The sequence below is a fragment of the Penicillium crustosum genome (assembly GCF_028827405.1).
Source record: "Penicillium crustosum strain IBT 35664 chromosome Unknown utg000002l_segment0_segment0, whole genome shotgun sequence".
In the NCBI taxonomy this organism is placed as follows: Eukaryota; Fungi; Ascomycota; class Eurotiomycetes; order Eurotiales; family Aspergillaceae; genus Penicillium; species Penicillium crustosum.
This window is the reverse complement of record NW_026623123.1, coordinates 4,164,777-4,191,218: the sequence shown is the minus strand read 5'-3', so window position 1 is coordinate 4,191,218 and position 26,442 is coordinate 4,164,777. Positions and strand designations below refer to the sequence as shown.

The 26,442-nt window shown below is 46.4% G+C and overlaps 5 protein-coding genes across 5 annotated transcripts; all 5 read right to left on the bottom strand.

Moving 5' to 3' along the window:
• Positions 1–559: 559 nt before the first annotated feature.
• On the bottom strand, positions 560–4,539 carry N7487_005098 (putative ABC efflux transporter; the record flags this gene model as incomplete). The annotated part of the gene is made up of 2 exons (XM_056872845.1): positions 560–1,233; positions 1,311–4,539. The coding sequence occupies 2 exons, from the start codon at positions 4,537–4,539 to the stop codon at positions 560–562; spliced, it is 3,903 nt and encodes a 1,300-aa protein (XP_056730565.1).
• A 1,379-nt stretch (positions 4,540–5,918) lies between these two features.
• N7487_005097 (Zn(II)2Cys6 transcription factor) lies at positions 5,919–7,853 on the bottom strand (the record flags this gene model as incomplete). Its single annotated transcript, XM_056872844.1, has 3 exons — positions 5,919–7,117; positions 7,182–7,270; positions 7,333–7,853. 3 exons carry the CDS (start codon positions 7,851–7,853, stop codon positions 5,919–5,921), a joined length of 1,809 nt encoding a protein of 602 aa, XP_056730564.1.
• Positions 7,854–14,636: 6,783 nt separating this feature from the next.
• N7487_005096 (uncharacterized protein) lies at positions 14,637–15,260 on the bottom strand (the record flags this gene model as incomplete). The annotated part of the gene is made up of 1 exon (XM_056872843.1): positions 14,637–15,260. One exon carries the CDS (start codon positions 15,258–15,260, stop codon positions 14,637–14,639), a length of 624 nt encoding a protein of 207 aa, XP_056730563.1.
• Positions 15,261–15,349: 89 nt separating this feature from the next.
• N7487_005095 (Gti1/Pac2 family protein) lies at positions 15,350–16,105 on the bottom strand (the record flags this gene model as incomplete). Its single annotated transcript, XM_056872842.1, has 1 exon — positions 15,350–16,105. The coding sequence occupies one exon, from the start codon at positions 16,103–16,105 to the stop codon at positions 15,350–15,352; it is 756 nt and encodes a 251-aa protein (XP_056730562.1).
• Positions 16,106–23,535: 7,430 nt separating this feature from the next.
• On the bottom strand, positions 23,536–25,283 carry N7487_005094 (asparagine--tRNA ligase SLM5; the record flags this gene model as incomplete). Its single annotated transcript, XM_056872841.1, has 3 exons — positions 23,536–24,756; positions 24,824–24,944; positions 25,021–25,283. The coding sequence occupies 3 exons, from the start codon at positions 25,281–25,283 to the stop codon at positions 23,536–23,538; spliced, it is 1,605 nt and encodes a 534-aa protein (XP_056730561.1).
• Between the last annotated feature and the right edge of the window lie 1,159 nt (positions 25,284–26,442).

Genomic DNA, 26,442 nt, shown 5'->3' with positions numbered 1-26,442 from the left:
GGCACTAGGGAACAAAGGAAGGAACGAGCCATCAACATACTCAGTGTAGCGGCCTCGGGCATCAACTATGACCTGAGGCTCTAACATTTTTGTTCTATGGAGGATAGGAAGAAAGGACGAAGAAGGAAAAAAAAAGGGATAAATACAAGAATGACCGGAGTCAAACCAAGGCAGTCCAGGTAGTGGAGGATCTTCGGCACTCCAACGTAGTACAGTATGTAGGTAGATAGCACACATACGAGAGCCACTAAGCCACCTGCTATTGGGGATATTAGTATTAGGTTGTTCTTTCCTTCTTTCGCACTTTACAAAGTTTGTTTGTTTATACACAAAGATATATACAGAGACACAGTGCTCACTATGTCCATCTCAGAGTGTGTACATGTCCAGGTGATATACGATAGATGTAGTCTTCACCCTTTGGATTATCTTCTTAAGACTTCCATTATCAGAATGGTTTAATGTACCACAAATATCTGAAAAATAAAATAAACTCCAAGTGGAAGGGTATCTGAACTAAATAACAGACAAGATTCACAAATAAAATAATAGCCCAGATCTATCTAGCTTTCCTCTGAGCCCGCCACTCCCTCCACCGCTCCATAAATCTATGCGATCTCATAGCCTTGATAAACGCATAAGCAACAACCCGATATATGATCGTGCAAACACCCAACGCCATGATATTCATCGGCCCACTCTTATCCAGATTGTAGAGCTTAAGCACCTGCTCGCCAGAATCAACAGGACAACTCCCATTAGCAAGCCTCTGAGCATCAGAGCAATGAAACACCTGACCATGCATTGAATAAGGCGCGAGATTAGCAATGGCATACTTAATCGGCGAGAGATGGTTCAACGCCTGTAGCACATTGTTGACATTCAGACTCATGACGCCGCCGAGGATGGTCGAGATGGAAAGTAGGATGGACGTCACATTGACGGCGAAGCCAACGTGCGAGAACAGCGTGCAGAACATTATACCCACAGACTCGCCGCAGCTGATTATGCAGAAACAGTTGAATGCACTGATGAGGAACATCGTTACGGTGCGTTGTAGGTTGTCTGCGAAAGCGGCTAACGCGCCGAAGACTAATGATGAGATTATTTCGAAGGGGATTTCGATTGCGGTGTAGCTGAGGAGGAATGTTGATGCCGTGTAGCAGTTGTCTGCTTCTTCGCGGTAGAAGACGTCACGTTCGCTGGGGTAAATTGCGATATTTTGGAGCATGCCTATTTAGGAGATTAGCATATTTATATAAAAAGGATATCCCAGCGAAGAGAACCAGGAAAGAATGGAGTAAGCTTACCAACAAAGTACAACGCTGCAAACTCTTGAATGAACCCCATACGTGATTGTACGGCTGCATAATCATTCTTCAGCGGCGCAAAGAAAAGTGCCATAATAATCGCGATCCCTGGAATCTGCATCGACCGCGCCATAACCAGCGGCGGCTGGCGCCAGAAATTGATTACGGAGCGGTGCAATACCAGTGGGAAAGTCACTCGGAATGGAAGCATCTGGCGCTTAAGGCTTCCCAGCTCTGCAGGCGTGGCAATCTGCGATGTCTGTCGGTCTAGTCCTAGCTCGAGAGGGCTATCTTGCCAGCAGGAAATGAGGCCCTTCACGCGCTCACGCGTGACGAGTTCACGGTCTGCTTGTTGGAGATCAACCGTGATGAGATCCAGGACAAAGTCTGCTGGGTTGGTTGTGCGCGGACATTCATGGCCCTGCTTGGCGAAGTGTTCGAGCATTCTCGTCCCAGGACCAGCGTAGACGGGGTAGCCACCACGGGCTAGGAGAAGGACTTGGGAGAAGTGGGTGAAGAGGTCTGAGCGGGATTGGTGGAGGGTAAGGATTAGAGTGCGGCCTTCGGCGGCGAGGCTGTGAAGCAATTCGATTATGGACATTGCTGTGAAGGCGTCGAGGCCGGAGGTTGGTTCGTCGAGGAGGAGGACCTTAGGGTCTGTGAGGATTTGGATTGCGATTGTTACGCGCCGCTTCTCGCCGCCGCTGATGCCTTTGATGAGGTCACTGCCGATGAGGTTGTCGGCACATTCCTTTAGTCCCATTTTAAAGAGGATCTCCTCTGCGCGTCGGTTCTTCTCTTCCCGTGTCATCCAGGTTGGGAGGCGTAGACCTGCGGCGAATCGTAGACTCTCGCGGACGGTTAGTGAGGGCATCAGTGCATCGTCATCTTGTGTTACGAAGGATGTCACTGAGCGGATCACACTCTCTGATGGTACGGCGCCGTTGTATAGCATGTTGCCATGGACGCGGTATTGTGTCCCCACGGAACCGTGCAATCTGTGGGCCATGGAGTTGAGCAGCGAAGTTTTACCGCTTCCAGATGGGCCCATGATAATGTTCAGCTCTCCCGGCTGAAACTCAGCGGTAATGGGTCTCAGGATCTGTAAGATGTTCGCGGTTTCCCAGGGGTGTGGTCTCTTTCGAATATCCAAACCATACTTGTCAAGCGATATTGCCACTTTGCGCGCCTCTTCTGTTGGGCGGATAGCGAGCTTAGACTTTCCACTAGTTGGGTCTCCTTCACTTCTTCGTGCTTGAGCAACATCTATGGCGAAGCGGTTGTATTGGAGTAACAGACCAGCAAAGAGATAGTGGCCAACGGCAAACGCAACTAACACCACAATAGGCCGCCAGATCCAGTGGGACGGCATTCCTAGGCTTTCCATGATATAGCGCCCAGTGTATTGCTTGCAGGCCGGGTCTAGAGGGTCATCGGAATATGGACAGGCATATAAATGCCCTAGTTCTGACCCATTAGGTCCGATAAACTCGTTGGCACATAAAGCCCCAAAAATGTAGAAGGTGTAGGCACACCACTTCAACCACCTCACATAGACTGGGATCTGGTTAGACTGGACAAAGTATCCACACGCAAAGGATTGCAGAGTGAAGGATAGGTTTGCCACCAGACTAGCTCCAGGGAAACTCCGCGCTACACCAATGGCCACTGCAGCAAATGTTACGGCAATGTAGTGCGTGAGCAGGGAAAGGACGAAGAAGATAAAAAACTGTCCCGCATCCAGACGATACCCCACCATGAAGTAGAATATGATAGAGAAAACCAACGGCACGGGAAGGTCCTCCAATGGTAGCCGAGCTGCTCGTCGACTGAGAAGGAAAGCCGGCACACTAACCACCCCCTCGTTGCGTTCACGGTCAAACAGGCGGATATCAATAGTCAGCCGATAAGTCTCATATAGCAAAATGAGATAGCCGTTTAGACTACTAGCAGTGTATAGACTGCCCTCCCGCGAGCGAATCCCTGCCTGACTTTCGTCAAGCTGCAGGAAGATCCAACCATTGATGACAGCCATTCCAACGGCTTCAAGAAGACTACCAGCGACACCCATCGGGTCACGAATGGTAGTCTTGAAAGTGCGAGACGTCAAAACGCGGAACTGCCGACGAAATGAGACCTGCTTCACAGCTCTAGTCTCCAAGCTACCGACCTCAGGTTTGGGTGCCTCCGTCTCTGTAGCTACAGTCTGCTTCGACCGCCATACCTCCCTAAGCCGCTCAACACGAAGATTCGAGGCAGCCTCAAGCGCCTCCGTCCGATTATCAATCGCAGCAAGGTCAATCAAGAACTCCGCCGGGTTGACGAACGGCGGAAGGACATGTCCACACTCCTCGAAGTGCGCCAAGGACCCTTCCACCGAGCCACTGTAAACCGCGGCTCCCCTTGCCAATAGCACAAGGTTATCAAAAAGACTCCAGATCTCAGAGCGCGGCGCATGGATCGAGACAACAACCGTCCTCCCATCCAGCGCAAGACGCTTTAGTGTCCTGATAATCTGGAATGCACTGGTAGCATCCAAGCCGGTGGTAGGCTCATCGCAGAAGAGCACAGATGGATTCGCCAGGAGCTGCACGCCGATACTGGTGCGTCTTTTCTCGCCACCACTGCAGCCCTTATGGGCTGTCGTGCCGATGCGTGTGTCGGCACACTCTTTTAGGCCTAGTTCGAGGATGACCTGTTCCACGATTGCATGGCGCTCCGCTGGAGTTGTTGGTGGTGGGAGGCGGAGGTCTGCAGAGTAGCGCAGGGTTTCGCGGACTGTTAGCGTTGGGATTAGGACATCCTCCTGCATGACGTAGGCACTGCGGATGCGCGAGATGTCGGGGTTGTCGTTAAAAGTCGTGGTTCCGCATGTGTTTGCTCGGGAGAGACTCATTCGGTTGGCCATTAGGTTGAGGAGGGATGTCTTGCCTGAGCCACTACTTCCGATAATGGCCGTCAAGCTTCCACTTGGCATATAAGTGGATACATTATCCAGGACTGTCTTGCTGGTTTTTGAGGGCCTTTGGCCTCGCAAGCGCTGCCAGATCTGTGATGGTGAAGTCTCCCATATTGGTGGGGTGGTGTTGACTTCGAGGGATAGGTTACGGACTTTGATGCATACTGGATTTACTGCGCGCAGAGTGAGGTTGTATGCAGTGTCTCGCACATCTGCGGGGAGACCCGTTTGCTTTGCGCTCAATTCGGTGATGATCTCGTCTTTTTCCATGGTGGATTTTGCCGGCGTAGCGAGATTGGGTGGGCACGAGTCATGTAGAAGGTCATCTCCCCCGTCCAAGTAAGACTTCCCTGTTCGGATATGCTATGCAGGTGGACTCGAGTCAACAAGGATGGGGTGGATGGGGTGGGATGACTGCAGGATGACGATCCCCGGATTTTGCCAAAAGAAAATCAAATTCTGGTACGGCTCGAGCCTGCAAAGGCTAATTGGACATCAGATCCTTGTAATTCACCTGGAACAATCCGAGCAAATTAATTCTCCTTACCTCTCTCGGACTTACCCCGGACTATACTTAGCCTCCGACGTTTTTTAATGCGATTGGTCTGTCACCCCGCAGCAACGTGGTCCTTGCCTAAGCGAGGAGCTGTCGGACGTGGGGGCCACCTGTTATAGGTGCATCACACGAGTTACATAGTATACATAAAATGTTGTAAAATTGAACAGGTTGATATTTAAATAATATGTACAAAAGACACCTAAGAACACAGATATATTTAAGACGAGGGTCCTCTTAGAAGTCCTAACTTCTCGTGTTTATAACCCCGGATATATAGTCTGCGTAAGAGTACTAATCTGACTGCATTATAGTCAAGGATGTTCCTAGAACAGCCAGTAAAAGAACAAAGAAATACAGTAAGGAGATGCAAGAGATCTAAGTCTAGACTCTGTGATCCGCCCTGATACACTTGAAAGAAATAGACAAATCCGATACTGTACAAGGATGAAGACCCAATTCCTATTCGGCCACGCAAGAAACCCGAAGGGAAATCTGAATATATACAATCACCTAAAATCAAATAACAAGACCAGACCTGGCCTGGCCACATTCCTCCAAGCACAAGAACGCCTCCATCAACTCATGAGATCATCCAACCTCTCGACATCACTCATCCACGGAAATAACACCAACTCGACCTTTTTTTTTTTTTTTGAATAGGGAGCCTTTTTGGAAGGAACGACTTGGCGCATATATCGGGCTATGCAATGCAGCCAGAGAATAATGTCTTTGACATTGACAGTCTGCGACGCACCGACGCTCGCAAACCGAAAAAATAAAGAAAAAAGAAAAACACCAAACGCAAACATAATAATAGTACTCCCGGCCTCCGAGATGCAAAAACATATGCATCATCATCATCACAGTCACAGTAACAATCAAATCAAAACGCCACATGGTACAGCCCCGTCTGAGGGGTGATCATCGTGTCCCGGTATAGGACAAAAGGAGGATCCCCTTTCCAAGACGGGAATAATCAACAAGGAGAGAACAATGAAATAAACAAGGTAAAGTAAATAAAAAATCACAGGGTATCAGAAGGGTAAAGAGCAAAAGAGCTGGAAGAGAAGAAGGCATGGGAGAGGACGATTCAAGTAATCAAGAAATCCATGTTCATATCACGGATGATCTTTTCCCAGTCCCAACTATCCTGCATCCGGGTATCCATAATCTCCCAAACCCGCGTAACAACCTTGAAAGCAGGCTCGATGTTTCGCAGGTTCGAGTAGGATTTGAGATTCTCGAAGCCCTGCGTGATGCGTTGGCGCTGCTCGGCCAAGAACGCAGAACAACCCAGCAGGAACAGTGGCATCAGCACGATACTGAAAGCGGATGCATCCTGTGGCAGCTGGTCCAGGTAGTCCAGCCCATCATTGACGACCTGTGCGATTTTATCGCTCGGTCGCGAGGGCCGGATCGTCCGGTATAGGTATACCCAGGTTGACTGGCGGTATAGCTGGGCCAGACACCAGTTCGGGGTGTCGGGCTCGTGCGAGGTCTCCCAAGTGCGGATAGCCATATCAACGGAGACTGCTTCGCTCAGTGTCTGGTAGTCCACTGCTGGCTCATAGCCTTCGTTGAAGCGTTCGCGGATACGGTCGCGGAGCTGGGTTATCTGCGAGATGTAGTTGAAGAGACCATCGAACACGCCGAGGAACATCCCCGCTGATACACCGGGTACGCAATCGGGCATGTGCAGGTCGTTTTGCAAGAGATTGGGGCGGCGGTCAAGCGAGGTAAGGGAGTTTGAGACGTCGTGGTACTGGAAGAACTCGACGATGAACTGGCGGAATTTTTCATTCCGTGGCTGCTGTGACAGTAGCAGATACCGAGCGGCATCCATGTGTGGTCGGTATTCGCCGTTTGTCTCGCCTTCGCAGATGGTGTTTAAGCTGAGGGCGATGGTGGATGCGATGATCGGGTCCTCAACTAACAACCGGTCATCCTCGTCGGGGCTCTTGGCTGATGATGACGCATTGATATTATCTTTCAGATCTTGGATAGCGTGATGGAAATGGAAGTATTTTCGCTCTCTCAGCTTTGGTTCGGGATCCAAACCTGAGAGATGCGATCCGGACAAGCACATTAGCGAGTGCATCAGCCCCCTGTGTTGTGTCGCCATCGGCAGAAGAATCTCCTTGAAGGGATTTGAATCATCGTTGATGAGTGTCAGCACGCGACTGAAACCGTACACAAAGTGGTCTAAAAAGCGACGGTCGACATCCGTTTCGATGCCGTCGATGAGGAGGGGTAAGCTGCGCGGGATGGCTGTAAGAGACTGGGATCGAGCTACAGAAAAAAACGAAGTTAGTGCATCATAAACAGTCTAAATCAAAACGTAGAATGCACCTACCATCAGCCATTCGCTGTCTTCCACTCTTCCAAATCTCCTTGAGTGGGTAGCCTTCGCAAACGACCGCATTCTTCTGGCAGTTTTGGCAACTATCCCCTGTTAGACCCCAAAAAAACAACAACAACTCAGTAGTCGCAACACAATAACTCACGAAGGCTTCGTCTCATCACACTTCTTCTTTCTCCTCCGACAGGTTATACAACCAGTCTTGGAGCGACCTTTAGTGACCTTGGCCTGACCTCCGGGAGCTGGCAGCGGATGTTTGCGTGGGCGACCACGTTTCCGTGGAACAGGAGCGGGAGCGCCCGACTCCACATCCGCCTGTTTGATACTCAACAAGTCATCATCGAGTTCTTCCAGTTCTTCCACTTTAGGCATCTCCATAATATCATTCAATTGCGCTGCGTCGAAATGCGAATATCCCTTCACTTGTTCATAGTCTTGGCACTCTTGGTCGACCGACGGCGATTTGTCGCCATTCCAATCCAGTGAATCGACTGAAGCATCATCGGTGCTAACACCGGTGCTGGCGCTGGATGTGCTGCCTCGGATGACGGAGCCCCGGATACCTAATGCAGGTATGGGAATATCCGATCGGTGAGTCTCCCTCTCTTGAATGTCAGAGTCATTCAAATCCGGATGGGTAAAATATGAGGTATGCATGGACAACATTGAAGAAGGGCATCCGATAAGAGCCCGGATGCACTGCTGACGAGAGGGGGGAAGGCGGGCTGTCGGGTATAAATGGAGGGGGAGGTACTAAAAGTACGGGAAAATGTGCTTGGTCCGCCACAGTGCGTGTGATCAGAGAATACACTTTTTCCGTAGGAAATTCAAACAAAATAGTAGCTGAGTAAAGAGGCGGGGAAAAAAACCAGTCCAATATGAAGGATATTAAGGACATTAATATATACAATGAGTAGCCTACTACGGAGTACCTAGTGTAGGTACTTAGGGTAGGGTATAAAGGCTTGGGTGAATCTAATGCGTAATAAAAACACAGACTACCTTAGTTTCTAGCTATGAACGCATTAGCCTGTAAAATTATAATTAAGTTAATTACTCAAGCCATTAAAAATTAAATGAAATAAATCAAAATCCCTAAATATATTTAATAAATGTTCTATAAATTCTATAAATTCTACGTACTACTTATTCCTTTTTCTCTTATAAACTTTCTATGCGGGGGAGGCTGCCAAGCATGTTGGATCTGATGCCCTGATTTGCAGTGAAGAAGCCCCCCAAAAAAAGCAAATTGACCAGGGCATCGTTATGGGGTTTTGGGTTTTATTTGCTTTTTTGGGCAAATTTTTTCATTTCATTTCATTTTTTTATTTTATATATATATATTTTTAGGAAATGACCCATTGCCTTAGGATCGGCCTCTAATCCATATCCATCAAGTCCTCAATATGATTTTGGACCAAAGCTCCTACTGTCTTGCGTAGTCTAGTAGTCTACGGAGTACTCCGTACTCCGTACATATGACCTTACTAAAACAACGTGGGTGATTCGTCACGAGTCCCATATGTACTCCAGACGTAAAACCTGTAAGACATTCCCCCTTGATCCGTTGGCTTGAAGCCAAGACAAATAACCCCGGATGTGATCATGCCTGGTCCGCGGAAGGTTTAGGTAGAATGATGTGTACATGATGAGTACTAATAGAAATTAGTTGGTGATATTACTTTTTCACGAACCATTCAGCTGGTGTACAAGCCACTCCCCGCACTATCGAAGCTTTCTTTCTTTTTTTCCCATCTTTGCTTTTTCTTTTGGAGAGAAGCGCGCTGACCCCGGTGAAACCGATGGGGAGATCATCTACAATATATTCTGGACAATCCCCATCATTTGGTTCTAAGCGCCCCCTGATCCCCGATAATTTTGAAATTTTCATTTATTTTCGTTTATTATTCCCCCTTTGTGTAACGCCAACAAATCTGGGGTAAAGAGTGGGCCAGATCTTCTGAGTGCGACCAGCACGGACATCCGCTGCAGGGAATTGACAAGGATCGGAATTCGTAACCCATCATTTCGCCTATTGAATATAGGCAATGTTCTGTGGAGGATCCTTCAGTATTCTTCATTCGCTCCTTTGTTACTATTTGTGGCTACTGCCATTTTCATCGTTGTCTTCACTTTCTGTAACCTGTGACAGCCCAAAGGGGTGGAATGTGGCGAGGGTCACCAAAAGTACAGACTGCGCAAGGCCCCCGTGGATCTGCCGGGAGACTAACAAGGAAATACACTCGGTTGGAGTTAATAACGGGCTAATGTTGTGGCCCTCTTTTTTTTCCTCCTTACCCTTTTAACCATTTTGACCCATCACCTGAGACGCGGCAGAGAGTTAGATGATTTTCATGTCCCTGCTAGTGTCTTGGTACGAGTCGCTTCCACTGTGTTTCATATGGAGTTTATGCACTAGGGTTAAGCTAGCTATGTATGTGAGTGTATTAAAAAAAAATTTTCATTCTTTTTTTTTCTTTTGGGGTTTCAATTTTCTAATGCTCAATGAGATCGACTATGCAAGTCCATTGATCTGACGGGGTGGAACCAACAATATGGGCCAATAACTCGATGACGGGGCATGTGGCGCTTACGAGTCAGGCAATGTACATGGACGATCTAGCGTAGAAATATGGAGAACGCGAAGTCCCTTTTCTTTTTGTCGCAATATCCCTGTCCTTGCTCCGTACTCCGTACGGGGCACTATTGTTTCTCTTTCTTTCTTTCTTTCTTTCTTTCTCTACTCCGTATACGGTTTATACAATAAAGTATCCGCATCCAAGGTTCAAGGCGGGTCAACGGTTGTTCCCGCCGTGGGGCCGTATAAGACAAAAAAGGAGTTCTTTACTTTCAATTTATATAGTCTCGTTCCTGGTAAGGAGTAAGGGGTACGAGACAATGAGGGATATGTACGGAATACCTACGGGGTAACTTTGAGGGAGAGTACGAAGTAACCAAAAAGCTTCCTGGTTCGGATAATTAGGACAGGGCCGTATGACCATCCAGGGCGTAAACCAATATGGCAACTAAGCCGAGGCTGAGGTCTGGACCATCTTCTTTCCGTACTTTTCTCTCTCGCTCAGTCTCTCTCTCTTTCTCTTTTCGCTTGATCTTTGACCTCCTCCCCCCGTACATATGTGGAGTGAAGCTATTGCCTAATCAGGCTACCCCCACTCATCCTCGGGCGTTCTCCGAAGGCTTGCACGCCAACAGTGGATATGGACACGAGGAGAAATTGTTTAACCGGTGTTCGCCGCATGAGGGAAATCCCGCCAGGCACCCACCGGAACTACTGCACGACCACTCCTGGTCCTGGTGATGATGCTGAACATACCAATCAAATACAATCGAATGAATTGCCGCAGTCTTGCGCAGGACACTAGTCAGATCATCGAAAAAAAAGTTTCGCGGCTTCCACCTTCCTATTGGATGCACATAGGCTCCATTCAACTCGTCCAACCCATGTCTCCAATTAAACTATTCGGAATAAGCAGTTGGTGGTTTTCCAACATACTTTGTATAAGCGACGGGAAAAAAATTGACCTCTGTTTCGCTCCACTTAGTGTCGGTTCTGTTCGGTCTCTTTCAGCCCCAAATGCCCCCAACTAGGAACAATCGGAATTTCGTTGATGTTGGTCACGAGCTCTTATTATTCTCGGGCTGTGTTTGGGATTTAGTGGGGAACTATCGAAATCTGAAACATGTCTCTTTCGAGATAATAACTATGACGCACGGTATGGAGTATGCGAAATAGGAAAGACTCAGCTACATACTATGTTGTATACTGTACGGAGTAGCTGGTCGAGCAAAACTCGGGCAAGCCTGACAAACCAGGCAACCGATACTACCTAGGCAACTACATAACAATCCCTATATGCTTCCTTGACCTTCTCACGGCCACTGAATCAGGAGATTATCTGAACAGCCCCATTCAACTTAGGTAAGAGAAATCAAAGGTATCACTTCTGCCGAGACAAGCGATGGATAGACTTGGTTCTCGTATGACACGGGTTAAAACGTATGTGATCGGCATCAAGATCAGTGGTGGATCGTGGATAAAACAATCTCGAGAAAGTGATATTCATGAGGTCCCTCTTTCTTTCCAGATCCGCCCGAACCTTCTAAAAGAAGACCAATCAAGGACCGGCCTATTTCGCTTATTTTTATCGTGAGAGTTGAGAAACTGCACATCTCAATGTTTCCGGTTATCGAATTCCGGACATAGGGCTGACGAATTCCTTTGGCTTAATTGGCTACACCCACTCTGCGTTTACCAATTCTTGAAACGATGCCAGATCTCGGAGATATTGTCATGGTCTGCGCAGAATCTATCCATCCCCTGTGCGAGAGCGACTAGTGGGAAGTCTTGTTGCTTGATGCTCATGAGACATATATCCCCCATCTGCTCTGGGTGGTCTCAGAATCTCAGGTTGTTCATATATCTGTCCAACCTAGCAGCTCAAAGAGAAGCACTGCTGTTCTTCTTTACGTCACCTAGGATGTCGTCGGAAGCTTTCATTCTATCAAGGAGATTGTCTCGCATATTCTCGGGGTATACAATCATACCAGATGGGAGGAATAGGCTTACATTGAGATTAGGGTGCATGAACATAACAGTCAAGACGCACAAAATCCAGTCGCAGTCCGAACATGTTCTCTCAGTGTATTGAATGAGCCACACAATCCACCCTCAGGACCGCATTCTGATAGATCTCTCAGTCACTAAGAAGCATCCCTTGGTAGCAAGAGACACAAAGCTCAGAATAACTAATAGTTTATGGAACTTGATATAGTGTCTACACTACCTCGATAAAATATAGCAAATTCCATAGAATCAGATATCTCGGAATGAATGTATATCGCCATTCTTGGATGTACTTGTTTTATATGGCCGGTAGCTTGAATACCTTTGTACGGGCTTATTAGGGCTATGTAGAACCATATTGTGGGTGTGAGCTCTCCGAATTACTCTTCAAAGCTCTGCAAGGGCCGAAATATTCCTCGGTTTTCGAGCTTCTCATATCCTGACGAAAAAACTGACCTTGGCTCTCTCGGTATGATCACGACAGCTCTGTATAGCGTCGGCACTCTAACAGATAGCAGTATATTTTGAACGTCAATTTTTCTTGAAATTAAGATAACGAGACGTAAACAAAATGTATACCTATGTTACAAGGAAATAGTATGAGGTCGCTATTCTTGGGCTTTTCCTTCACGATCACGTCGTATTCGACCAGACGGGCAGAAATTGTTTTAGTTAGTTCTCATGTGAACCAGGCCACCTATTTCCCCGTTCTCTCAAAGTTACCTTCGATACATCAACTTTAAGTGTAGCCTCGTATCCGGGGAGACTGAATCGATGTATACTTTGTTGGTCGCCCAAAATAAGTATGGAATCCAGAATTGTCCAGTATTGACTCAGTCTCTGTTTCAAAGTAAACCCTAAGTGCAGTGATCGACTGTCACTCCCATAGTCATCCATGGATATACCGCGCACTATGATCTAACACAAGACAATGCCATTATAAACCAAAATAATCGCTTCTGTTTGGAAACCATAGCTGAAACAGAACTGACACGGAATAAACCTTCATTCACCAAGCGAATATCTATAATATTTTTAGAACCAGGCATACAGACATATCGCGGAAGCTGATTTGAATAATTATTAGTCCAGAACGCGTGAGTAATGCTATCAGAGAATCAAAACATTGAGTAACAGGAGCACGAAATTCGTTTACTAGGTAGATATTTCAATTGATTTTAATTCGACGGTGACGCCTAGTATTGCAGCGATGGACGGATGGATCATGCACACACTTCACTAGTTCAACGGAGAACGTAGCCTGGATACACCGTTCAATACCTAACCGGTTCAAATTGGACAAGGGTATACTCGACGATCACTATGGAGCCCTTTCCGGCGTTGGGCTACCATGATATCCAGGGCTCTTCTGTTGCGTTGTGAACATATATGCCTTGCCTAGTTTCATGAGCTTGATATAACCCTCACATATCTCCCACCAGTAGTCTGCAGAATAAAATATTTTGAGACTGAATTTTAAGCAAATTATAGTCCTGCGGAATTGAGTTTTGCACTGCAGACTCTTTCGAAGGATTCGTACCATCGAGTTGACAGATCAGAAATTCATATCTCCTCGGAACTAAGGTGTTCATGAGATAGTCGTTCGGCAATGCTGACTTTGCATGACCAATATGCACATACTCGGCCCGGGAAAGGCTCTGGAGGGAAGCTCTCAACGATTCTATTTGGGTTATTTTGAGGCTAATGTTATACCTCGCACCGGATGAACGGCCTACGAGTCTCTTCCGGCGTACGCCATGGGAGATCTGCAAGAATACCTGGCTTTCAATAAAGTCTCCCAACAAAGTCAAACGAACGGCCAATAATATTTCGTCGGAGATGACAATTCTTGTTCCCACGAAGGGCATCCCAGATCACGGGGTTAGTTCGGGCCAGGGAATAACAAGCAACGTGAGAGACTATGACGGTGGGATTTAAACAAATCTTTCTTAGATAAATCTTTGGTGGTTTAATAAAATGATTCAAACAGAGAAACAGCATGATCCACGAAGCGAGACAGCCATTTGTAAGACTGCCCAGGGGTCGGGAATGTCAGAAGATCGTTAAAAGGGAATCATCATCACACCTCGCTTGGGACGGACACTCTGGTCAACAAAGTACAATACCCATATCCATCGGGGTCGACATCACAATTACTGGTCTTGGGTATCGTTTTATCATTCCCATTGCCCAGGTACACCTGAAAGAGGTGAGGTTCTAGGTATTAGCCCTGGCTAGTGGGAGTCGGAGGAGCCAAGGCTGAAGCAACATAGCTTGATGATCCTTCACGCCTACTAGCAAGAAGAGCCAGTATGTAGAGCTGCGCTACATATACACACGTAGTAGCATGTGGCGTGAAAGCAATGAGTACTGGCGATACATTTCAAACCAGTTCTAAGATGCCTACAACATTTTTTCTACACAGTGATGCATACGAAGAGCACAGTACAATTCTCATAGGATAGAAGCAAGTCAATTGACAAGACACAAGTAGCCCATTTAAAAAATAAAAGCCGTATCCCAACCATGTAGACCGATCCCAATGCAAGAGGTTCAATTGAACCGTAGCCACGACCCTATCACATGAAAAAAAAGGAAAAAAAAAAAAAAAAATAAGGAAATCGAACTACCCCGACCCATGCAAGATGCTAATAATGACAAATACAAATTTAAAACAAAGGATATCACTGAAACAGCAAGACTCCCCTGGAGCCACGGCTAGTAAAGAAACATGGACATGAAGAAAAAGCGTGAGGTTAAGCTGAGCATCAACCATGTGAATGGGCTCAGGTGTGAGATGTATTTTTTTTTCTTTGTTTTCATCGGTTGAGTGGATGCATCAAATAACCGCTTGATCAAATGCTTCATGCAATGAAGGCGCGGTCCAGCTGGCGCAGCGCCCTTGTATCCTCGCCTCCGAATCCGATCTTCTCATTGGGGATATCCCGTGGTCCCTCGGCGAAAGAGCTCTGTGCGGAGGTTCCGTTTGAGCTCTGTGCGGGCCCACCGGGAGAGGCAGTTGAGGAAAGAGGAGCCAGCGCTGCACCGTTCATTAATGAGTTGATGCCGGGAACTGCATTTCCAGCACCCGAGGGATCAGAAGACTTCGGTGACACGGCAATAGGGTTCAGAGAGGGCAACGCGGCAGGATGCTCTTGCTTCACTAAGTGAGGACTGTGGGCATGTCCATTTGACTGCCCCAGCGACTGGACTGGTGCGCGTGGCGATGCCACGCGAGGATCAACTAGCGCATTTCCATAGACCGGTGGGGTGCGTTGCTCTTGGGCGTGGGCGTGGGCCTGAGCTTGAGCCTGAGCCTGGTGAGCGTGGGCCTGAGCTTGGGCGTGTGCGTGGGCATGGGCCTGAGCTTGCTCGTGTATCGACCGCGGCGACCGGTTCATGTAGCCTGGTTGTTGTTGTTGTGGTGGCGGTCCAGCTGGAGGTAAGGTTGATTCCATATGAGGTGGACGATCATATGGGCCCGTCATCCCGTGTGGAGGTGGTGGGAGTCCACCGCTATGTTGATGGGGTGGAGGCTGATGATGTGGCGGGCCATAATGAGGATGTCCATTGGCACCTACTGGGGGAGATATGAAGGACCAGGGCCATATTGAACCGAGACAGTCGGTGGTGTGGCTAGAGGGGTGGGTGGCCAAGCATAGGCAGGCGGGTATGGCTGTGTATGAGTGACGCGTGGGTATGCGCCGAGGGGATGAGGAGTAATAGGGTAAGCAGCGCCAGCCATAGGTCCACGGGTAACGACAGGGAGATTTTGCTGATCATTAACTGTCGACTCGGGGTAGAGACCTTTCTGGGGTCGAACATGACGCAGCGCAGGATCGGAAGTTGGTTGTTGTAGGTTGGCGGCAGAAGGGTGGGATCGTGAATAGTAGCTGATCAGATGCAAGTGTTGACCGTTGGATGTCGTGATACTGAAAGACTGCTTCATCAAACCATCTGGTTTGTAACGATATCCATCGGGTCCCTCGTCTGTTCCATCGGCGCGCTCATCGTCACTTCCCCGACTCTCAGGTGTCTTGCCTCCTCGGGACGCAGAGCCCTGAGAGACACTGCCACCTCCGCGCTTGCCTTCCATTTCGCGATAAGTCAAAAAGCTACCAGATACACGGCTGGCACTCCATGACTTCCCGTCGGTCCATCGCCGCATACCGGCTTCTCGCTCGTCCCATACAAATACCGAACCGGAACGTATCGATTGTCGCTCTTTCTCTGATAATCGTCTTTGCACGCGAGGTAGAAGGCCGATTCGGCAAGCCTCGAAAAGAATAATAGCGTCCGCAGGTGTGCGGACGTGTCCGTAGTACGTCTCCATCCAAGCTCTCGAGTCAACCGACGACCCCGGTTGATTTGGTCTGATTGCCAGGTTGAAGGATAGAAGGGTTTTTAAGGGTAGAGGGAGTACGAAAGGTCTCTGACAGAGGGAAGAGTTAGATCTAAGGGAAAAGAAAAGAGGCACAAGTGGAGAGGAAGAAAATAGGGTTCAGGTCCAAATATAAAAGGAACCAGGATCCGAGTCAGTATGGGGTAGCCTGTAGACCGGTGTGGGTGGGTAAAGGCCGAGCTTTTACGTCACCCAAGGCGGTTAGACCAGGTCTTTTTCTTTTTTCTTTTTTTCTTTCTCTTTTTTGCCTTTTTTTTATCTGATTCAAGACTTTGTCCCAAAATGGAAGATCAAAAGAGAACTGTAAGACTGATGTGGAGCAAGTGGGCTTGAAGGCGTAGGAATGCCGAACAGACAAGGGAGAGAGCCAAGGCTGGAAAAACACAAAGAGACAGAGAGATAGTGGGGGACCTACTTTATGACTCCACAAAGTTTTTGAAGGAATGGCTTAGCTGTTCTTGTCTCGGGAACTTTTTTGAAATAAAAAATAGAGAGAGAAAGAGGGGAAGCTGGAAGCTGGAAGAAGAAGGGGAAAAGAAAAGAAGGGGAAAAAAGAGGGAAAAATCTTTATGGCCCCAAAGCTTTATAAGAAACAATGAAGAAATCATAAAAAAGAAGGTTAAATAAGGGAAGCGGAGAGAAGAAGAGCGGGCCAAGCGATCCAAGCGAAAAGATCGAACGGAACTTGTTAAACGCCGAGGTTCCAAGGATGAAGAGAAGAATTATTAATTTATTTTACTCTAATTACTTTATTTTTTAATTTATTTGGCTTATCCAGTTTATCTTAGATTCGGTAATACTCCGTACACATGGGAATAATGAATCTCTTTGAAATCTAAACTATTTATGCATGGGAACCTTGGAAAAGGAGATGAGTCCCGACATGGGGCTGAAGTGGCACAGCTATACGGAGTATGTACATGTACTCCGTACAAAGGCTTCAATATTGTGTAGCCTAGGTAATTTATGTGTAGTGTAAATGTGAATGTAAATGTGTTAAAAAGTATAATTATATAATCACGTCATTGATATTTAAAGTGATTCGACAGACCTAATAATTACTATAGAATTGAAATTTATATTTAATTCTCCTGTTACGGGGACTGAAACAGCATTTTTTATTTTTTATTTTTATTTTTTTGGTGTTGACTTAATTCCATGGCAATTCTTGGCTCGGCTTTACGGGGTTTGGAAAACCTTGGAAGGCAGTAAGGTTAATTTGGCCCCCTTCAAAGGCCCCATTCCTGATAGATTAAACTAAAATGGATAGAGAAAAAGGATAGAACAAAGGATCAACATTAATAATAGATAGAGTACAATGTAACTATTCCGTACTCTGTATGGTAATAATGCATAAATAAAAATAAATACTACATGCCAAAAAAAAAAAAAAGGTTTACACATAAAATGGTCTGTGTCAGAAAAGTGGCGCTCTGGTCGCAAAAAAGGTTAGTGCGGAACTCTTAAGCTTAATCCAACACGAGGAGGCCGGCGCTGAACTTTATGCTCGCTTACAGAGGTCATATCCACCCCTCCTCCACTTCGATTTATTTTCATTCTTGGCAAAGGGGGGAAACCTCATCAACTATGTATATTGTACGGAGTAGTGGAGCTTTGATTGTCCTTCAGATAAACCTAAATCGTGCACAACGTCGTTAAATATATATGTATTACATTCCGGACTTCCAATCAGACTCGGTAAGCTTAATTCCAATAGTTGCCGTTCTTAGACAAAAGTGTCGCCTAGTATATAGTATTTTTTTTTTTTTTAACCTACCAGAGAAGAGAAACAAGGAGAAACAAACCCACTTGACTATCGGGCTTTAGCACCCAATGCAACCGGGGATCCCCCCATTGATTAATAATAGCAAAAACAGGGTTTGGGCGGTCCTGTCCGATGTGGCTTAATCCAGTACCCTATCCCTATCCCTTGGCGGAAAGTCACATACGAGTCATATCCAAACAAGGTTGATCTTAGCGAATCTAGCCAAGTATTTTAATTTATATCCGATATCCGATATCCCATAGGCTAAAAATGATAGAATCCATAAAAAGAAGCCACTGTGGCCATATCCTCGTGACTCGTATTCGTATTGGGTCCAGTGACGCGGTGTATTTTGATTTTAACTGCGCTGACCACAAAGCTTGACAAAATCCTAGTCCAGATTAAAGCAATAATGCGAAGAAGAGAAGATGTGAAAAATAAATGGATGCAATTTATTGTATATGGAGTATAGTGGACCAGACAAGAAATCTCTAGGTTTCAAGCCTGTTGATCCCATGTATGTATGTGCATTGCGCGCGTAAAATAATAAGCCACGTAACAGGATCTTTATGGGAAAATACACGACGGGTTGACGACTGGCTATACTGACTACGGGCTATGTATTCATAGAAAGTGCACTGCTTCGCATCTGACTGGTATCACTCGTGTCCGACTTAAGATAGCAATAAATAATGGCTTGAAACTAACATGATTCGGTAAACTACCAAGCGGTCGGCCAAATCATGATTCGACTGAATCAGATCCGCTGACACCTTGACTCAGCGATAAGGTTAACTAGTCCGAGTCTGCGCTCCGTGCCGTTCATGTTCACCGTGCAGCTAGTTATGTAGCCTTGTATTTAATTAGTCTTGCAGGTGGGTAGGGCCTCACATTCTAGACCCAATATTGGACCCCTGTACATCGCATAAGGCGTGAAAGATACCAGAAACGTTCGGAAACGGCCGCCACATTTGTATTCTGGTCATCCATGAACATTTGAACTTGTGCCATAACTCTATTTTGGTTTAATATGTCACGCACAGGTCGAATAAACGCAAGCCAGTGAAAGCGTATCGCCAACAAAGTCCCCGTTGCACAAGGATTACTCTATTAGGGTTCGGGAGAGCTGGTTAAGCTTGGCAGCTGATTGTCTCCTTGGCTTCAGCCCTGATTCGGATTTGGGAGTTTAGAAGGCTAGGGGCCCATGTGTTTCTGTTCCAACAAAAGAGCATGGCACGAGTTGATCATGGTGTCAGCGTACTTCATACATACATTGTATTGTCTGCATTACATGTCTCACATGGCGCCGTCCTGTGTGACTAGAACATCGCCGTCTTGACCCGGTCTTCCATCTACCACGTCTACGGAGTGTGCAATGTCGCACCGCTTCCTTGTTCTAGGTTTAATGGAATAAGAAACAAGGCTTGGGTGACCAATATATGAAAGAGATAGTGTAGTGCGTATGATTTAACATGTAAGCTATAAGGGTTAGTGGACCGGTACTCCGTACAATTATGCTGTGTCCTTGTGCTGCCACAGCCAAAATGGCTCAACGGTTGATGATAGGCTCTGGGCAATAATCGAGGTTAAATGACAAGGCCCAAGTTACAATCAGACTGGTGCAGCTGATTATTACAATGTCGAGAAAGGAAGCTGGAATCGCTACATTTTCGCCTTAACTTTGACTCTGCCTTGGTTATCTTCTAACCAGCATGATAAAAACAAGCATAACCAACAGCACGAGTCATCACATATATTATTCCCTTAGCTGAAGCATACAACAACGTATAATGTATGAATTTGCTTTAATGTTCGTGTAGAAGCTCAGGCCCCGACCGAATTTTTTTTAATTTTAAAGATCGCCTGAATCCACCCTCAATAGCCGTGATCCCGTAAGTCTTGCTACATTAGGATAGTCTGGTGTCTCTCATTTCCCCTAGGCAGAAAATCATCTCCAGTTTATTATCGGATATACATCGCTCCCTAGCTTATCCACACCTAAAAGCATAGTAACACATGTGCGAATACGAAGGTTGCTAATCAAAGAGACCTCCAACAAAGAAAAACAAATATCATAGATTGCGTATGCTCCCAAAGGCTATCCGATTATCCGAAGACTCCTTTTATCTGAGTGGATCGAGCTCCACATCTCGCTAACTATGTATATCTCACCTGCTGACAGAGTGCCCTTGCGGGATAAACCGACTGTTTCGCCGACCGTGGTTCATGTGGGCCTTCTGCAACTGTATTCGTTAGCCTGCTAATCTATTATTAATGGGCTCGGATTACATTCGGATTGTGGGATATACGTCGTAGCTGAGGTGTTAACTCCGATACGGAGTACACAGCATTTGCTTTCATGAATAATCTCCGATTGATGGTCCGAGACGGGCGGCCTGACCTTGGAACGTTATAACCGAGAGCCCCAAGTCAGCCAAGGTATTTTAGGCTTTTTTTTATTCCTCCAGTCAGAGACCAGACAATCGGATAGTCCAAGGCAACCGACGCTAAAACAGCCATCGCAGAATGGAAAATGACGTGCGATTATCTGTTTTCTTGTACGGAGTATTGTCATGCATTCGTTGCAACCCTGGAATTAAAGATTGCCAAGAATTAATTTTGTGAAACGTCACACGAGCTTATCTCCACTAGCATAATTAAGGTATCCATTGTCTAGATGAATAGGGAATGTGCTGGAGTGATTTAAGGCCTGGAATTAGTACTTTTATTTTTATTTTTACCTGTATTTTTCATTTCATTTCATTTAGTTTTTGTTTATAGTATTATGGTTATGTTTCATTGCATGGGGTCAAAGGGTTTCATTTCATTCTGGTCCAATGTTTGTATGTAATATTAACTTTTTTTTACTAACATATTCAGCATATCATACTCCATAGTCCAACAAAAGGCAATGCACCGACAAATGCTGGTGCCTACCCCAAAATGGCAAGAAACTACCTGGGTAAATCTTGGGGCCAAGACCCCAAGAATTGTAAATGCCAAGAGGATGCCAATCTTGAGTTGGCTAGACTCATGGCTGGTCTGGAGGGGGGGCAATGTCATCAAAGCCTAAAATCCAGTTTCCCCCTTGTGAACCATGGAAACTGTGGCTGCAAGTTTATGGTTAACGTTTATTCCGTACCTTTATTTTACTTAGCTTTACTTTACTTTACCTAGCCAAGGTTCGAACTTGCTTTGACCCCCGTCGTACATGGACATAAACCATGTGGCGGAATGCATTATGTATTTCCTCGGGGGGTTTTTGAAGCCGAATACGAAGGTTGATCTTGAATATTAATATTAATATTGTCTTAGCCTTGGAGTGTAATTTTGACATACTAAGTAGTAATCATCCTGGATTATCAATTACGGATCAATTACCCTACCCGTGCATACTAAAATAATTGCATTTTACTGCGTAATTATATTACGATCGCAAATCACATATTCAGTCCGTACTCCGTATGTAGGCTATCTGTAATGTGATACGTCAGGCAGGGATACCTTACTGCATGACTCGTACAGAGTACAAGGCGCGCACTGCCCAAACTTCTTTTTGCTTATGCTTAACCCTGGTAAGGTTGGGGCCCCTTGGCCTGCTGATCCTGGCCCCCTTATTGGCATAAAAGTAGTGCTCGTTTTGTCAAACTCAAATATATTAATTCAAGGCTGTGCGTTACCATTATTATTTATTCGATGAGGCTGTGAGGCTGTACTCCGTACTCATCTTTCCAATTACAATTCTAATCCAATGTTGATCTTTTTCTTTTCTTTACTTTTTTTTTTTTTTCATTAACTATACAATCATAGCCTCTCGGTAAAATAATCATCCATAAGGACAAGTGGCAACGTAAAATCTATAAATCTAAACTGAAACTAGAATGCTCGGCACAAATAAGCGAGACCCGAGACAAAGTAACTCATGAGCCAAAATGCACCAAATCCACTCAGGGGACCACGTTCTCTCCGTTGGACTTCGCCGGATGCCGAGGCTTGTCCTTGAAGTCCGTTGCCGTTGATATCCGTCTCGCTGTCCTGTTTCCTAATTAGGTTACTGATATGTATCTACTTTTCCAGCAATCATCGGCCGATGTATTCCCGCCAAGGGCTAGTGCCCCCCGACGCCCCATTTTTTTACATTCGGTCTGTGGGACGCCTCGTTTCCAGACTATAGTGCTTGGCTTTGCTTGGGGGTCCGGACCTCCGGTGCATAAATCAGGGATAAAATGTGCTCGTACGGAATATTTAAAAAATGCTATGTTGTACTCTGTATACGCCAATTGTATGCATGTACAAAAACGTCCTCCGTCAAGTTACTCTTATCTTGAAACGATCGTCTACGTCTGGCGCTCTACTAATGCAACAAGATCTGTGCCTTAATTTTATTCCTTCGGCCAAATTAAACTCAAGCACCCATTCCTTTTGTCTGTGCGGTACTTAGTGCTTGTTAACCTTGTTTATTTTCCACTCTAGTTCGTCAAATGTCTTACTCCTGGTTCCTTCGATGTTCAGCCCTGTCCACGAATCTCTGTCAAAATATGGAGTACGGAGTAAGCATACGTGGATCCGCCACTGTGGCCAGACTGCTGTCATCATGTCTCCATATGGCATAATGATGTCCTCTTCTTGTGCTTGGTATAAGGGCACTGGACTCTGGCATTCCTTCGGATCTTCAGTGTTTCACTTTCTAGCTTCTTCGGCCGGTTGTCTAGGATGATCACTTGGCTGAGTCGTGGGACAGGGGGCAGATTCAATAATGTGAAAAAGGAATAAATACCCACAACCCCAGTCGTCTTCTTTTTCTGCCGATTATCCGATCATTTGAGCTCTGTGAGGTCACAATTTAAAATTAGAATCTCTAGCAAACAAGATACGCAACATCGGCATAGAAAGGTGGGTAAATCCCGAGGTCAATAAGCTCTACGGAGATACTCCGCATAGCTTCTAATTAATATCCGACGGTTTACGGAGTATGAAAATGAGATTTTAATCATTGCCTCTCCTTACTTTCCCTCGTTATATTAATCACATGGGAACTAACTATCCATGTAACTATGTAGTATGAGGTTTGATTCATGTTACTTTGGGGGCCTAATAATGGTGTGGGGGTTAAAAAGAGAATAATATACTCCGTACAAAGTAAGCTGAGCCGGGCACTACCGGTTACTACCTGCAAGCGCTGTTTTGCTTTTTTGCTTTTTGTTTTTGGCTTCATATGGTAAATTAAAAAGGTTATATTATGGCTAATCATATTGGGATATATGATCCGACGGAGGCTCCATTATGCGGATGTCTGCGGATACGTTCCCCCTGCTTTGACTCTATTCGGGAATCAATCGGCGAGTTTACTCGTGGCGCCGTTCGGGAACATACAGAACATACAATATAATATAGTACAACCCATTTGGTACTTCGTATTTCGTATCTTTACTGTCAATGGAGCAAAACCAGGCTCAGTTCTAGGTTACACAGTGGATCAACTCATGTCGCTTTAGGTTGGGTTGTTTTCAAATTTTCTTTCTTATCTATTTAATTTTCATGCATATTATATTACAGATCTATCATACACTAGCCAGATTGATACCTCTGATAAGTCTCAGCAATCAGCTCGACCGAAGTATCGCGGGAAGGATACGATATCCCGAACGCTGGAGACACCAGTCAAATATCCCAGGAATCGATCGAATCCAAGCCCAAAGCCTCCATGGGGAGCAGAGCCCCAGCGTCTGAGGTCAGCATACCATTGGAGGTGGCTCAGGTCCTCATCCGGGGTGAGATGAGGGTACAGTGACTCGCCTGAAGCTGGATCACCAGACTCGGGAATCTGCCGGGCCTTGATTAAACCGTGCTCACGCATGTTCTGGATGAGGTCGGGCAGACGATGCTCGCGCAGGGAACCCCCGGCGACTTCGCTGACTTCGGGGAGGAGCAGGTCGAAACATGCTACTGTCTCCCCGGGCGTGTTGCTGTCGTCGGTGACCTGCGAAGGGGCCATGTAGAACGGCTTGACGGATTTCGGGTAGTCCGTCACAAAGACAGGACGTCCTTGGTGGAGCACCTCGACGATATACTTTTCATGCTCCAGTTGTAGACCTCCATTCCATGTTGGGGGGTGCTCAAATGATGCTCCGTCTTCAGTGGCAGCACGCTGGAGCATCTCCACGGCTTGGGTGTATGTAATGCGATGCCATTTTGGCCCATCCATTAGATCGGTCCATCTTTGCCTTAGAGAACCCGTCTCCTCGGCGCTAGTATCCTGGCCCGGTTCCCCAGACCTCTTTGCCGACAAGATCTCTTGGCCCACAGGAGTATTATATAGACGACGCGTCAGATCGCGTAGTAAATGTTCCACTAGGCCAGTAAGCGAGTCAAGGTCGGACATGAAATTGACCTCGGCTTCGAGCATGTAGAACTCGCTGAGGTGGCGCGGTGTATCGCTCTTCTCCGCCCGGAACACGGGTGTCAATGTCCAGACGTTGCCCAGCTCTGCCGCGTAAGCTTCAAGGTGAAGTTGCGACGATACCGTGAGGTATTTTGGCGCTCGGAAGAAATGATCGTTCTCGGTGCTGGGTGTAGCAGCACCGCGTGGTGCCAACGTGAACGTCTCGCCTGCACCTTCGCAATCCGAGGAGGTTATAAGGGGAGGCTGAACTTGGGTGAAAGCTCCGTCGGGATGAGAGTGGAAGACATTGCTCAGTTGGAACATGCACTCGGATCGGAAGCGCGAAAGGAGAGAATTGAAGGGTGTCCGAATGCGAAGGTGTGGAATCTGGCGCAGGAAGTCGGGGCTGTGGTACTTCTTCTGGATCGGAAATGTCTGCAACCATAGAAATCATGGTTAGTGTGAATTCTGACGACAGCTGGGGGAAAGCTGTTGGGCTCACCTCTGGGTCCGATGCGCCCACAACCTTGACTTCGGTTGTTTGGAGCTCATGAGTTTGCTCTTTGCCCGGTGGGCAAGCTTTCCATATGCCCGATATTTCGATCGCAGTTCCGGTTGACAGACTAGAGAAGAGGCGCTCAAATTAGTCTTTGTTGACAAACAGGTCGAGAATCACAGCTCGCGCGCGGCCGAACGTACTCTGCTGCTTGCGCGGGTTTCAGAATTGCCTGCAGTGGCTCTACAGTCGAGCCATCAGATATTTCTGCGAACGCAAAACGTTTCTGTTTCCGTACAGACCGAATGAACCCGTTCACTTTGATTTCTTGGTCCTCGAAACTGCTGACTCCACCGTTCTTGCTGGCTTGGAGGATTTGTGCGCATCGCACGACAGAACGGGAATTAATTGAGCTGTGGGTAAGTCTGCCCACAGATGTGGCAAAGGTTCGCCGCCATATCTGCATGCTGGAGGTGTGGGTTGGGTGATCGGTGAGTTCGGAGGTGCCAGAAAACTTATCGGCGTTGATGTCGGTCCGATTAGCATTTCGCCATGTTTAACCGGCCCTGTCCTGGTCTTTGAATTTTCTAACACCAAAATATAAATATTACTATAACGAATAATGAGCTAGTTATTAGATCTTTTCTAGGCTTTTTCCTAACTAAGGAGCTATTTAGAGTGAGGAAAGCTTTGGTTAAGGCGAGCATATATATTTTCTATATATATAGATTGGAAAGTGATACCCTTGAGCTTGTAATTGACCTTCAACCCCTATGATAATGCGAGACAATTGAAATGTGACTCGACCATCGCGGTCTTCTGCGATGTTAACTTTACCTTTGTCGAGGAGCATCTCGATCACAGTGTGTCCGTTTACAGCCAAGAATGGTATCCAGCCATAGTTATCTTTCGAGCCGATATCGGGCACCCCCATGTCAAGGAGTATAGTCAGTATAGCCTCGTTGTTGACTCAAATAGCAAGATTTAAAATGACCGTACCTTAATCCGACTCTCTCCTTTCAGTAGGTACTAAGGAATGCGTATAGAGAACCCCATCTCGCAGTTCTCTGATGTAGCATAAAAAAGTCTGGTTTAACCCAAGTCAGCCTACCTTTACGCTTGCGAGTCCGACACAAAGGATGAAGTGGGAAACATCAATTGGTCCCTAGAGGCCGATGGGGCCATTCCAACGGCTTAGGTGCCAAACCTGTCCAAGTAGCTGGTTTTTTGGGTCTTGGATTTCTCCTTTTCTTCCCATCTCCATTGGCTAGAACAAGTGCAGTGGTAAGTTATGGTAAGTTATCTGCGTGGTCTTCTCTTGGCTATCGGTAGAATATCATATGCTCTTGATTCTGAGAACAAAATATGTCCCAACTTTCCCCTTTCCACCGTCTTGTTGCCATCTTCGTCTCTGTGTCGATTTGAAAACCCCTTCTTTCTGGAAATCTGCTCGATATTTGAAATGGACTCTAAGATATAGCTATAATTCATGTATGTTGTAGCCCTCAGATTGTCTCTTTATACAAATTCCCTCATACACCGTGGCACGTGCTTTTAGACCAACCATATCACCGGTAGAGTCTACTCCGGACCCATCACTCTGAATATGATCAACATCAGATATA